We start from the raw sequence: 13,627 nt of genomic DNA, 5'->3' as shown, positions 1-13,627 counted from the left end.
TTTATATGGTTATTCCAAATTAAACTTTACAACTATTTCAAATAACAATAATATTAATATTAATAATAATAATAAAAATAATAAACGTTTTTATTCAACCAGTTCAAAAGATGCAGAAGAATTTTTTACAGGTTTATCAATGGAAAAAGAGTATAGCGATAGAGTTGCTAAAGCAGAGCAATTAATCATCCAATCAAGATATATAGAGGCAATTGTACTTTTAGACGAAGCAATTAAAATTTTACCAAATGATGCAAAAGCATATGCACATCGTGCTGAAATTTACGAAGTTACAGAAAAATATGATGAAGCCATTCAAGATTATACTAAAGTTATTGGAATTTTACCAAATTGTATACCAGCTTATTCATCATTAGCAGCATGTTTTTTAAATAAAGGTCTACTAGACAAAGCAATTCAATATTTTAACCATATTTTAGTTATCGATGGAAATGTAAGATATAGATATATTAAATATATAAACAAATAAAAATCAATATATTAATCAAAATTATAATAATAATAATAATAATAATAATAATATTAAAAAATAACAGTATTTACCAGCACATGGATATTTAGGTGATATCTATTTAAAAAATAATCAATTATCAAAATCATTTGAACATTATAAAAAAGTATTAAGCATTGATCCAAACCATCCAATTGGTCTTTTGGGTTTAGGAGATTTAGCAGTAAAACAAAACAATATTTCCGATGCAATCAAAATTTATCGTCAAATTATTAAGGTTACCAAAGATAAACCAATCGAATTTTATCACACCATTAGAGGTATTGATTCATCTGATGAAATTCAATACATTAGAGATTTTAAAAACAATCCAGTATTTTCTGCATACGTCTCATTAGCACACCATCTCTATCTTCAAGGCGAATATAAAGAGTCATTCGATGTTTATAAAAAGATTACTGAACTCAACCCAAAACATGCTACCTCATTTTCAATGTTGGCATCTATCAAGCTCAGAGATGGCAAGACAGCAGAAGCATTGGAGTATATCGACAAGGCATGCGAATTAAACAACACATTCTTTAACCTCAGTATCAAGGCCGATGTATTATTCGACTTGGATCGTAACGAGGAGGCCATCGCTATATATAAAAGTTGTTTAGCAGATTTATTAGAGGGAGAAAACCCAGACCCTGAAAAATCAGGAACCCGTTTAACAATCATACACAATCTTATTTTAGCACACTCTAAAATTTTCGAATCAATACCAGATTTCAACCTCTCATCTATAGCTCAATATATACCAGAAAGTGATGCAAAAGAGGCACAAATACTACCAAACACTCTTTACGAATTAAATAATAAATGTCGTAGTTTTTCAAAAACCCTCGAAAAGGTTTGCGAAACCCATTTCCCAACAGGTACAATTCAAAAAGAGTATTGTGAAAGCTCAATTAATTTACTATCAACCATTGCATTGGGTTGTGCTGAAGCTATTCAAATCCAACACCGTGAAACCCAAGATCCATCCTTAAAAGATCCAAACTATGAACCAATGGACGACATGTTTTTTGACTATTACGAATTCGTTATTTCCACTACTTTTAATTTATCAAAAGACTAAACAAATAAATAAATAGTAATAAATAAATAAATAAATAAATGGTTATAGATTATAAATATTTTTTTTTTGTTTTTTTTATTATTATTAAAATTCTATAGTAATTTCAAAATTTTCATCTGGGTGATAGGATTCTATTGATTGTTTACAAATTGATACAAGTTGTTTTAGTTGACTGGCTGTTGGTGATCCTTTGATTCTTTCTTCATCTTCCCAATCATAATCTAGTGTGTCACGTTTAATCTTAAATGGCTTTTGTCTATAATAAATTGAAATAATTGGTACACCTGGTATATCACCTCCTTTATATTCTTTGTCATATTGATTAACGAAATAATATAGTATATTTTTATCTTTTGATAAAACCTGTTCAACATTTGATACCAATTGACGGCTCTCAAAGAACCAATCAACACAATATATTATAAATATTAAATGTGATGAATCATCATGTGCATTTTGCATGGCTTTTTCAAATGGAGTAAACTGAATGGGCTTTGAGTATTCTATTCGCATTTTATTTACAGTGTTAATATATAAGTCTTTTGGTAATGTTGCAGTTGGGGTTGTAGCAGCCTCTTCATCACTCGAGTTATCTTCATCGTCATCATCATCATCTTCATCATCGTCATCATCTTGGTTTAATTTTAGTGTCTTTTGTAACTGTTGTTGCTGTTGTTGTAATTGTATCTGGTGTTGCTGTTGTTGCTTTATTTGCAATTGCTGCTGTTGTTGCTGCTGTTGTTGTAATGCCAATTTCTTTTTCGATAACTTTTTAGATTTCTTTTTTTCAGAGTCATCCTTACCCGTCGATGAGCTATCATTACTCGAAAGAAACTTTTTTAATGTATTTTTATGTAACTTTTTTAATGATAGTTTATTTTTTTCTTTTTCTTTATCCATTTTTTAAAAATATATTAATTATAACAAATAAAAAAAAAATTATATATAATAAAAAAAAACTAAAATGAAAAAAAAAAAAAAAGATTGTGTGTGTGGGTGTGTTTAATAAAAAGAAATTAACTTTATTATTGTTTATTTTATTTTTACTATTATAACTATATGTTTTTATTATTAAATAAATATAAAACCAAAATCTTGCAGAGTAATAATTATGCTTTTAAAAATTTATAAAAATTTATAAAAATTTTTTAATTTTTTTTTTTTTAATTTTTTTTTATTATTTTTTTTTCAAATTTTTATGATTTTTTTTTCATTCCAGCATTTAATATAATTTATCAAAATAGTGCAATTCAATAAAAATGTTAAAGAATATTACACTTGTTGTTAAAAATATCCCAATAAACCAATCAGTTTCACCACTATATAAACAATCAATCTTTAATAATAATAATTTAAGATTCTATTGTTCAGTAGCTAGTACAGGTAAATAATGATTAAAAAATGAATCAATAAATTAATCACCAATCAATTAATCACCAATCAATTAACCAATCAATCAATCAACCAAACATCAATAACAATAAAAAATATAATAGTAAGAAATTTAATACTAACCAATCTTTAATTAATTAAATTTAAACTCTATAGTACCAAGAGATCAAAAAATTGTTGTTGTTACATCAGGTAAGGGTGGTGTTGGTAAAACTACAACATCTGCCTCCATTGCCTTTGGTTTGGCTGAAAAAGGTTTCAAAACATGTGTTATTGATTTTGGTTTGTATTCAATTTGTACTTTTCTTTTAAAGTTTTAATAAAAATTTCTAATTATTTATTTCAAATTTAATATCCAGATATTGGTTTAAGAAACTTAGATATTCATTTTGGAATGGTAAATATTAAATTATATTACTATATGAATACTTTACTATTTAAACTAACCATATAATTATAATTAATAATAATAATAATAATAATAATAATAAATATAGGAACGTAGAGTTATTTTTGATTTTATAAATGTAATTAATGGTGATTGTACTTTAAAGCAAGCTCTTATAAAGGATCGTCGTAATCCAAATTTATCATTATTAGCAGCATCACAAACTAAAGATAAAACAGCATTAAAAATGGAAGGTGTTGAAAGAGTTTTAGAAGAGTTAAAAGATAATTTTGATTATATTGTTTGTGATAGTCCAGCAGGTATTGAGAGTGGTAGCCACCATGCAATGTTTTGGTCAGATCACGCAATTATTGCAACCAACCCAGAGTTATCATCAGTTAGAGATAGTGATAAAATGTTAGGTATTATTGCATCAAAATCAAAACGTGCTTTAGAAAATAAAGAACCAGTCAATGTAAGTTTATTAATTACTCGTTATTCACCAGAAAGAGTTGAAAGTGGTAGTATGCTATCAGTTAAAGATATTCAAGAAAATCTTGGTATTAGATTACTTGGTGTTATCCCTGAAAGTGAAGATATTTTAAATTGGTAAATATTTTTATTTCTATTAATAAATAAATATAAACTCCTCCAACTCTAATCATCTATTTACTCTCCAATATTAGTACAAATTTAGGTAAACCTGTTGTTACTTTAAAAGACGATAGTGATGCCGCCGAAGCCTATAGAGATGCCATTGATAGATTTGTTGCACCAAAAAATAATGTCCCATTTAGATTTATTGAACCAAAAAAACATTCATTCTTTGATAAAATCAAAGGATTAATGAATTAAATATTAAAATAAAATACAGTTTTTAAAAAAATAAAAAAAAAGTAAACTATAAATTTAAAAAAAAAAAAAAACTACATATTTTGTTCATTGTAATAAATTTATTAAAATTTGATGGTCCAATGAACTATAAAATATATATCTTTTTTTTTTTTTTAAATAAATAAAGAATTTTTTTATTATTGGTTAATTTATTTTTTTTTTTATTTTTTTTTTAGTTTTTTTTTTTGTTATTTATTTTTTCTTATATATCTCTTTTGTTAAAGAAATATTTGTTACTAAGAATAATTTAAAAAGTGTTTGGTGTTGGTGGTGGTTAATATTATTAAAACAAAATATTTATCTTTACGATAAGCATTGGGGTGTTGGTGATTTTTTTAGAGTTTAATTGTTTACAAGATTGAGCATTTCTTTTTCTTTCCTCCTATTGGAGTGAAACCGGTTGGTTTAACAACGTGGGTGTTATAAGTTGAGTTACTATTTGGTTGAATACCACCTTGTAATTTCTTGATTTCAGAGGCCATAATCATGAAAGCTTGTTCTACATTGGCTGAGCTTTTAGCTGAGGTTTCTAAGAATGGAATACCAACAGAGTCAGCGTATTCTCTGGCAGTTGAGGTATCGACAATCTTCTTTTCAATAAGATCGCATTTGTTACCAACAAGTAAACGGGTTACTGAATCACAAGCATATCTTTGAATTTCTTGCATCCATTGTTTAACATTATTGAATGAAACATGATCAGTTACATCATAAACCTATAGTAATTTAACAAAAAAAAAAAAAATTGATGTTAATTAAATTTTTAATATTATGAACAATGATTTGATTTTTTTTTTCTACATACAACAATGATACCATGAGCACCTCTATAATATGATGATGTAATAGTTCTGAAACGTTCTTGACCTGCAGTATCCCAGATTTGTAATTTAATGATTTTACCATCTAAATTAATTGTACGAATTTTGAAATCTACACCAATGGTTGAAATATAACTTTCTGTATAAGTATCATCCTATAATAATTTTAAGACGAATTGTTTGAATTTGTGATGTTTTTTTTTTTTTTTTAAAAAAAAAAAATTGTTTAAAAGAAAAAAAAATTATTATCCAGAGGTAGTTAGAATTTATAATAAATTTCAGCAATTTTGATTTTTTTTTTTTTTTTTTTTTTTTTTTTTTTTTTTTTTTGGAAAATTTTTTAAAAAAAAAATTATATGATGGTTATAAAAAAATTAGTATGAGTTTTTTTATTATAATAAAAAAAATATGTGAAAAAAATTCCCAATACAAACTGTGTTGTTGAGAAAAAAAAAAAAAAAAAAAAAAAAAAGATAAATAATGTAATACATACAGCAAAACGTAATAATAAACATGATTTACCGACACCTGAATCACCAATTAAAAGTAATTTAAAGAGATAATCGCTGTTTTAATTAAATAATTGAATTTTGTTTGTAATTTATTGAATTATTATTGAGAAGATGAATAATAAAGTTTTAAATTTGGTTTTGAAATTAAAAATAAAGAGTTAGTGATTTTATAAATAGAAAGGTATAAAATAAAATTATTTTTTTAAAAAAAAATAAAAAAGATTTTAATATAAACGAATCTTTTTTTTTTTTTTAGAACAAAAACTAAAAATAAATATAGTATATTCTACTATTACTATTATTATACTTACTATTCTGGATTCATTCTTTTATTTTATTCTATTCTATTCTTTACAATGTTTTTTTTTAGGAATTATTATTAATATATTTTAACAGATAAATTAGTAAAAAAAAACTATATTTTTTTTTAAATTATAATACTATTGCACAAATGTGATTTTTATTGGACTATTACTACAAAATGTTATTAAATATATGTTATTGTGTTTTGTTTGATATTATATATATAAATAATTATATATTTTAATTTTTTATATATATATCGAATTTAATAAAAAAAATTGGATGGTGAGTTTGTGTGCAGAAAAAAAAATAATAAAAAATTTAAAATTTTTTTTTTTTTAAAAAAAATCAAAAAAAAAAAATTCAAATTTTTTAAAAAAAAAAAAAATAAAATAAAATTAAATAAAAAAAAAAAAAAAAAAAAAAAAAAAAAAACTATAATAATTTTAAGTGTTTTAAAAAGAGAGGAAAAAAAAAAGGATCATTTAAAAGTGAATGTTTATTATTTCTTTCTTTCCAATTATCTTTAATAATTAAGAACAGAAATGAAGGAACACAAACTTTTTTTTTTTTCCATTAAATTTTAAAAAATTAATCATTTCTTTCTTTTTTTTGAATGATTAAATAAATAAAAAAATAAAAAAATAAATAAATAAATAAATATACAACAAAAGTTATAGTGAGGGATTTTTCAAATAGGGAGTGGGTGTGTAAATGTGTGTATGTGTCGAATGATAGGTGTTTTTTGGTAGTGGTTAATAAAATTTTTTATTTTTTTATTTTTTTTTTTTTAATTTAATTTTGTGTGTAAATTCTCCAACACAATACATACTTGTGTGTAAAAAAAAATTTATAAAAATAAAATAGTATGATAGTTAATAAAAAAAGAGTATAAATTAAAATTAAACTTTATTAAAATAGGTTTAGTTTTTAATTGATATCAAAATTGTTTATAAAATATAAATAAGAAAAAAAAAAATCATTTTTAAAAAAAAATAAAAAAAAAATTTAAAAAATATTTTTTCGATGAAAATAATTATGTGATTTAATAATAAATCAACTTTGTTTTATTAACGAAGAAAGATATGTGGGAGTGTTTTTTTTTTTTTTTTTTTTTTACATATATGCGTGGTACATATAATATAAAAATTTTCAACTAAAAAATTTCAAATTTAAAAAAATCAATACCACACAAAGTTTTTTTACAAATATAGAAATATAGCGATTTGATCTTTTTGTACCCAAAAAAAAAAGAAGTTCTTGTAATTAATTTTTTTTTTATTTATTTTTTTACCAAATTAAAACATTGTTTTTATATTATAGTTTTTTTAAACAATTGTTAAAAATTGAAAATTATTGATTTTTGAAATAAAATAAAGTAAAATAAGAAAGGTTTTTTACTTTGGGATTGGCTCTTAAAAGATTTCCCTCTTTCCTTTATTTTTGTTTTAGTTTAATTAACAATGAATTAATAAAAAAAAAATTAAAAAAAAATTTTTATTTTTTTTTTTTTTTTAATTTTTTTAATTTTTTTTAAAAATTTTATGAAATTACTTTTTTTTTTTATTTTTTTTTTATTATTGTTATTTTTAAATTTATAACAGTGTATCATTTTTTTTTTTTTTAAATAATCATAGTGTACAGAAAAAAAAAGAAAAGAAATGGATACACAAGCACATTCTATATATATTCCAATTAGAGGAGTTTCAGATCAGGCAGTTAGAATTGATTGTAATTCGCTTCCAAGCCCATCAGAGTTAATCGGTGTATTAACTTCAGAAATTGCTCCATTGGATATCTGGTTAAAATTAGCAGTAAGTACCATACATTTTATGATTAGCAATATTCAATAGATTAAATATTAAATTCTCAATTTTCTTTTATTTTAGACTGAATATTATAAACAAGATAGAATCAATGAATTTAAAGAAATTTTGTCGGTTGTTTTAACACCAGAAATCGAAAGATATTATTCAAATGATAAGTTTGATAGAATTGCAATGCTTAATGCATTGGCATCATATTATACACAAATGGGTTCACAGGAAAAAGATAAATCACAAAGAGATGAATATTTCCATCAAGCAACTTTTCATTTTACAAAAGCAGATAAAATTGACCCACATCAGCCACTTACTTGGATTGGTAAAGCTGTACTTTTACTTTGTAAAGGTGATGTAGAAAGAGCTGATACTAATTTTAAACAAGTATTGGATTTGGCAAATAAAGAACCTGCATTACCAGTTTTGCCAGCATTATTAGGTTCAGTAAGTTTATTTTTATTGATTTATTTTATTTAGTTTTTAATTATCAAAATTATTTATATTTTTAATTTTATTTTTTTTATTAAGGCATGTATTTTATTCAATAAAGGAAATTATATTAAAGCATTGGATACTTATCAAAAGGTTATTCAACAAAATTCAAATTGTTTGCCAGCAGTTAGATTGGGTTTAGGATATTGTTATTTTAAATTGGGTAGAAATAATAAAGCCAAAGAAGCATTCAAGAGGGTTTTAGAGTTGGATAGAGATAACGTTGAAGCAATGATTGGTTTATCACTTGTATTAATGAACGATAACCAAATCGACGAAGCAATGAACTTAATTTTAGAAGCATATCAATTAGCACCAACCAATCCAATAGTATTAAATCATTTAGCAAATCATTATTTCTATAGAGGAGAGTTCCAAAAGGTTCATACACTAGGTATTGCTGCATTGAATAATACTGATGTTTCTCATATCAAAGCAGAAAGTAGTTACTTAGTAGGAAAGGCTCTTCATGCTACCCAACGTTGGAGTGAAGCTCTTCAATTTTACCATCAAGCTGTTTTAAAGAATCCAGATTTTTATTTGGCTCAATTTGGTTTAGGTCAAATCTATATTCACAATGAAGATTTTGATAAAGCAATCTCTTGCTTTGAAAATGTCTTGGCTAAACAACCAAACAATTATGAAACCCTTCAAATTTTAGGTTCATTGTATAAACACGGTTCATTATATAAAAATTCAATGAATACAGCTACAGCAGCAAATGGTTCATCATCATCAAATCATCATCATAGCACCCCAAATAAATCATCACCAACTACTGCAAATACTCATGATCAAATTACATTAAAAATTAAAACAGTTTTAAAGAAGGCAATTGAAATTAATCCAAATGATTATAATAATTGGTTTGAGTTAGCTCAAATTTTAGAGATCTCAGAGGTTGGGGCTGCATTAGAGGCTTATGAAAAGGGTTTAGCTCTCTTAAAGAATGAAAATATTACACCAAGTTTAGAAATTTTAAATAATATTGCAGTACTTAGACACCAAAAAGGTTTAAACAGCGAAGCCGAGCAAACCTATTTAGATACCATCAAACAATCTGGTTATGAATTGGATCAATTCAAAGCTGTCAATGTTACCACCACTTATAATTTAGCTCGTCTTTACGAATCCATGGGTCAAATGAATAGAGCTGAAGAACTCTATAGAGGTATTATTAAAGAGCATCCAAATTATTATGATTGCTATCTTCGTCTTAGCCAAATATTTAAAAATCAAGGTGATACCTTTGAGGCCAATGAATGGATCAAAGAGGTTTTACATATCCAACCAAATTCGCAAGAAGCTTGGGCTCTCTATGGTAATCTTCATCTCTCAAAAGAAGAATGGTACAATGCTCAAAAGAAATTTGAACAAATTCTCGAAAACTCAGAAAACAAGAATGAAACCTATGCAACTTTATCATTAGGTAATCTTTACTACAACGCTAAATTTTCAAATCCAGACAAAGTCGAAAAATATCTTGGTAATGCCGAATCATTCTATCAACGTGTTCTCGGTAAAAACCCAACCAATATATACGCTGCAAATGGTATTGGTATGATCACTGCAGAAAAGGGTAATTTAAATCTTGCTAGCGATATCTTTTTACAAATCCGTGAAGCTGCTATCGATTGTATTCCAGTATCATTAAATTTAGCACATGTTTATATGGCCAGAGGTCTTATTGATAATGCAATTAAATTGTACGAAGGTTGTTTAAAAAAATCAAATTCACCAAAAGAAATCGAAACTACAATGCATTACCTTTCAAAAGCATATTTCGAAGCCAATCGTTTCTATGACTGCAAACAAACCCTCAAAAAGGCGATTCACCTCTACCCATACGATCCAGTAATTCATTTCAATTTAGCAATTTGTATTGAAAGTTTCACAAATGTATTTTTAGGTAAACATCAAAAGAATGCAGGTGAGACATTGGTAGTATTAAAAGAGTTGGAGTTTGCTCAAAAATTAATTTCAAATTTAGCCACCGTTAAACCAAATCCAAAATTAAAATTCAATCTTAACAAAGCAAAAGTTCATTTAGGTAGTATCGATAAATTATTAGCTAGAGTTGTTATAGAGTATGAAAGTTTATTAAAAGCTGAGCAAGAGTTATCAAAGAAGAGAGAATTAGCATTTGAAGAGGTAAAGAGACAAGAGGAGGAAAAGAGAAGAAAGGAAATGGAAATTCAAGCTGAACTCGAGGCAAGAGCAGAGTCTGAAAGAAAATTAGCCGAAGAGTTAGCAGAACAAACAAGAGAGATCGAAAAAACTTTAGCAGAATCTGAAAGAAAGAGAAAGAGTCCAGATGCTGACGATCAGGTAAGCGAGGACGAGGGTGAAAAGGAAAAGAAAAAGAAAGATAAAAAGAAAAAAGAAAAGAAAGAAAAGAAAGAAAAGAAAGATAAAAAAGAGAAAGATGGTGAGGGTGAAAAAGAAAAGAAAAAGAAAAAGAAAAAGGAAAAGAAGGAAAAGAAACACAAGAAAAAGAAATCTAAAAAATCTCATGGTGATGATGATGAAGAAATGCAAGAGGGCGATGAAAATAATAATATTGAAGAGGACGCAGGGGAAGAAGAAAATAATAAACAAGATAATGCAAGTGAAGATGAAAATAATAATGAAGAAAAAGAAGACGAAGTAGACACTGAGGTTAAAGAAAATGGTGAATCTGCTAAAGAAGATTTATTTGGTAGTGATGAAGAATAAATAAAAAAAAAAAATTAAAAAATAAAAAAAAAAAAAACTTAATTAAAAAAAAATTTAATTTAATTAAAAAAAAATTGTATTTATTTTTTTGAAAAAAAATTTTTTTTTCTTTTTTTTTTAATTTTTTTTTACTCTTTATTTTATTAAAAACATGGAAGATAGATTTTTAACAATATGGAGAAATATAATATTAAAGAAAAAAATATTGTCAATAATCAGGGACTCTAATAGGATTGAAAGCTACGGTAGACATAAACAATTTACAATAGAAGAACTTAGAGATTTCAGTGCAAGATATTACCTATTTTATGTTAATTTAATAGATGATGATGAACCAGGCCTAAGTACTGATTATATTGAACCTAAATTAATACCAGAAAATACAATCGAGTTGTTATTGGATCTAAATAAAAAAATTAAAGAGGATAGTTTGCAAACAAATGGGTGCAGTAATATCAAGGTTCTAAAGCTTTCAAGAAAATTTAAAAATGAGATCAATCCACATTGTTTACCATCATCAATCGAGAAATTAATTTTCTATGGTGACTATAATTTCCCAATTTTTAAAGAGTCTAATCATTCAAACGTTTTACCAGGCAATTTAAAGTATTTAGACCTTGGCTTTGGCTTTAACCAAATAATTCCAGCCGGTTGTTTACCAAATACTCTAGTTTCTTTAAAATTTAGCCGTAATTTTAATCAAGTTTTACAGGTTAAGTGTTTACCCGAGTCATTGCAAATATTAGGTAATGATTGTTTTGTTGTGCACTTCCAAAGAAAAAAATTTTAATTTTTATATATATATTTTTTTTAGAATTTGGGGAGAACTTTAACCAATCAATATACGACCCTGAAGGAAAAAAGACAATTTTACCAGATGGTTTAAAAAGCCTAAAATTTGGTTCAAATTTTAATCAAGGTATGTTTTATTAGTTTAATAATGGTTTTGTTTAAAATACTAACTTTTTTTTAAAATTATTTTAGAAATTGGAGAAAATTATTTAAATAAAAATTTAGAAGGTGTAGAGTTTGGTGATAATTTTAATCAAAAAGAATTGTTTCTAAATAATGGTTTAAAGAAATTAAAATTCAACTTACATTTCAATTCTAATGAATTTTTAGAGAAAAAACATGATGGTTTGGAATGGTTAGAATTTGGCAACGCATACGATAAACCAGTAGATAATATAATGAATTTTAAAAACTTAAAAAATTTGAAGTTTGGTTTTGGGTTTAATCAAGATATTAAAGGATTACCAAAGAGGTTAGAACATTTACATTTGGGTTTTAGGTTTAATCAATCACTTAATTTTTTGAAGAAACTAAAACAATTAAGAAACTTTACATTTTCAAAAAATTATGAATCTATAATTAGATATGACCAATTATTAAATTTATCAAGTTTAATAGAACTAAATTTTAGTAATGATTTTAATCAAAGCTTAGTAATTTTAAATAATGGAAATAAAGATAGTATAGCATCACCAACAAATACTACAGCCACCACATCCAAGGCAACCACCACTACCATCACCACCACCACAACAACAACCGCTGCTACCAATACTACCACATCTTCCTCTTCTAAAAAAAAAATAAGCGAAGGTGATTTTAAAAAATTATTAAAAAAGAATAATTTAAAATTATTCAAACAAAAGCTTTACATTTATAATAGCCAAATAATAAGAATCAATTTCGGAAATTCATTCAATAAAAGATTAGAAAAATCATGGTTACTCGAAAGCGGTTTGCAAGAGATTTATATAGGTACATCATTTAACAATCAAATACTTCAAGATACCCTACCAAGGCAGTTAAAGAAATTAATTTTTTCAACAAGTTCCCATTTTAATCAGGAAATATTAAAAGATTCATTGCCAAATTCAATTGAAGAGCTCCAGTTTGGTTACCAGTTTAATAATAAGCTATCATGCAAAAATTTACCAAAGTCATTAAAGGTTTTAAAGCTATTGGGTCAATTTAACAAGCCACTAAAAGATTTACCAGAAGGATTACAGTACTTAGAGTTTGGAAACAGTTTTTGCCAAATAATATTACCAAATCAATTGCCTTCAAATCTCTCCACTCTTATTATTGGAGCAGGTTTTTCTAATGAGCCGGGCAGTATATCTGAAGGAGTTTTGCCAGATTCAATTACATTCTTAAAGTTTTCTTCAGATGTTTTATTGGACTTTAAATCACTGCCTCGAAAATTAGAAAAGTTTATAGTTCAAGAATTCAAACCATATTATTTTGATAAAAATTTTTTACCAAATTCTTTAAAGTGGTTCGAAATACAACATTATCCTGACTCATCAAGTGATCCATGTTTTGAAAAAACATTATTTTTAAATGAGGGTTTAGAAGTTTTAAAAATCAATTATATTTCTATTGATTCGATAAATTCCTCAGATTTAATTCAGTTTCCATCAAGTTTAAAAAAATTAATTATACATATAAAATACCCATATGCAGTGTTTGGCGCAGAAGTTTTAAATAATGAATCATATAATCTAAATAGGCGATATGAACTTCCAAAATATTGTAATTTAATTCTTAATCGATTAAATTAGATAAAATAGTTTTTTTTATAAACCATCAATAAAATTAATGTCTCCAAAAAAATTAACCATTATTTTTAAAAAAAACAAAAAAATGGGTCAAATATTACTGTTATAAATTTTTTATATAA

General features: G+C 25.2%; 6 protein-coding genes across 6 annotated transcripts; 4 read left to right on the top strand and 2 right to left on the bottom strand.

Moving 5' to 3' along the window:
- Positions 1-139: 139 nt before the first annotated feature.
- On the top strand, positions 140-1,595 carry DICPUDRAFT_156960 (uncharacterized protein; the record flags this gene model as incomplete). The annotated part of the gene is made up of 2 exons (XM_003292211.1): positions 140-454; positions 558-1,595. The coding sequence occupies 2 exons, from the start codon at positions 140-142 to the stop codon at positions 1,593-1,595; spliced, it is 1,353 nt and encodes a 450-aa protein (XP_003292259.1).
- An 84-nt stretch (positions 1,596-1,679) lies between these two features.
- DICPUDRAFT_156959 (uncharacterized protein) lies at positions 1,680-2,495 on the bottom strand (the record flags this gene model as incomplete). Its single annotated transcript, XM_003292202.1, has 1 exon — positions 1,680-2,495. The coding sequence occupies one exon, from the start codon at positions 2,493-2,495 to the stop codon at positions 1,680-1,682; it is 816 nt and encodes a 271-aa protein (XP_003292250.1).
- A 359-nt stretch (positions 2,496-2,854) lies between these two features.
- Positions 2,855-4,230, top strand: DICPUDRAFT_82874 (uncharacterized protein; the record flags this gene model as incomplete). Its single annotated transcript, XM_003292210.1, has 5 exons — positions 2,855-2,978; positions 3,144-3,269; positions 3,347-3,384; positions 3,485-3,984; positions 4,062-4,230. The coding sequence occupies 5 exons, from the start codon at positions 2,855-2,857 to the stop codon at positions 4,228-4,230; spliced, it is 957 nt and encodes a 318-aa protein (XP_003292258.1).
- Positions 4,231-4,384: 154 nt separating this feature from the next.
- DICPUDRAFT_50297 (Rab GTPase) lies at positions 4,385-6,206 on the bottom strand. The gene is made up of 4 exons (XM_003292201.1): positions 5,914-6,206; positions 5,584-5,656; positions 5,075-5,245; positions 4,385-4,985 (listed from the first exon to the last, which is right to left on the bottom strand). The coding sequence occupies exons 1-4, from the start codon at positions 5,925-5,927 to the stop codon at positions 4,620-4,622; spliced, it is 624 nt and encodes a 207-aa protein (XP_003292249.1). The 5' UTR covers positions 5,928-6,206; the 3' UTR covers positions 4,385-4,619.
- A 1,299-nt stretch (positions 6,207-7,505) lies between these two features.
- DICPUDRAFT_50293 (uncharacterized protein) lies at positions 7,506-10,764 on the top strand (the record flags this gene model as incomplete). The annotated part of the gene is made up of 4 exons (XM_003292209.1): positions 7,506-7,719; positions 7,795-8,172; positions 8,257-8,944; positions 9,041-10,764. Coding segments are annotated over exons 1-4 (2,943 nt in total), but the record flags the coding sequence as incomplete, so codon positions are not given.
- A 322-nt stretch (positions 10,765-11,086) lies between these two features.
- On the top strand, positions 11,087-13,508 carry DICPUDRAFT_156955 (uncharacterized protein; the record flags this gene model as incomplete). Its single annotated transcript, XM_003292208.1, has 2 exons — positions 11,087-11,681; positions 11,920-13,508. The coding sequence occupies 2 exons, from the start codon at positions 11,087-11,089 to the stop codon at positions 13,506-13,508; spliced, it is 2,184 nt and encodes a 727-aa protein (XP_003292256.1).
- Positions 13,509-13,627: the final 119 nt, after the last annotated feature.

Source organism: Dictyostelium purpureum, assembly GCF_000190715.1.
Source record: "Dictyostelium purpureum unplaced genomic scaffold DICPUscaffold_329, whole genome shotgun sequence".
Lineage (NCBI taxonomy): Eukaryota > Evosea > Eumycetozoa > Dictyosteliales > Dictyosteliaceae > Dictyostelium > Dictyostelium purpureum.
Note: the sequence above shows the minus strand (reverse complement) of the source record. Positions and strands in the feature narration are given on the sequence as shown.

Bases quoted from the DNA above. Each gene is read 5' to 3' on its own strand.
- DICPUDRAFT_50297 (XM_003292201.1), bottom strand. The intron at 5,246-5,583 runs GTATGTATTACA...AAATTATTATAG, and splicing joins GTTTATTATTACGTTTTGCT to GATGATACTTATACAGAAAG. The intron at 4,986-5,074 runs GTATGTAGAAAA...AAATTACTATAG, and splicing joins GTGCTCATGGTATCATTGTT to GTTTATGATGTAACTGATCA.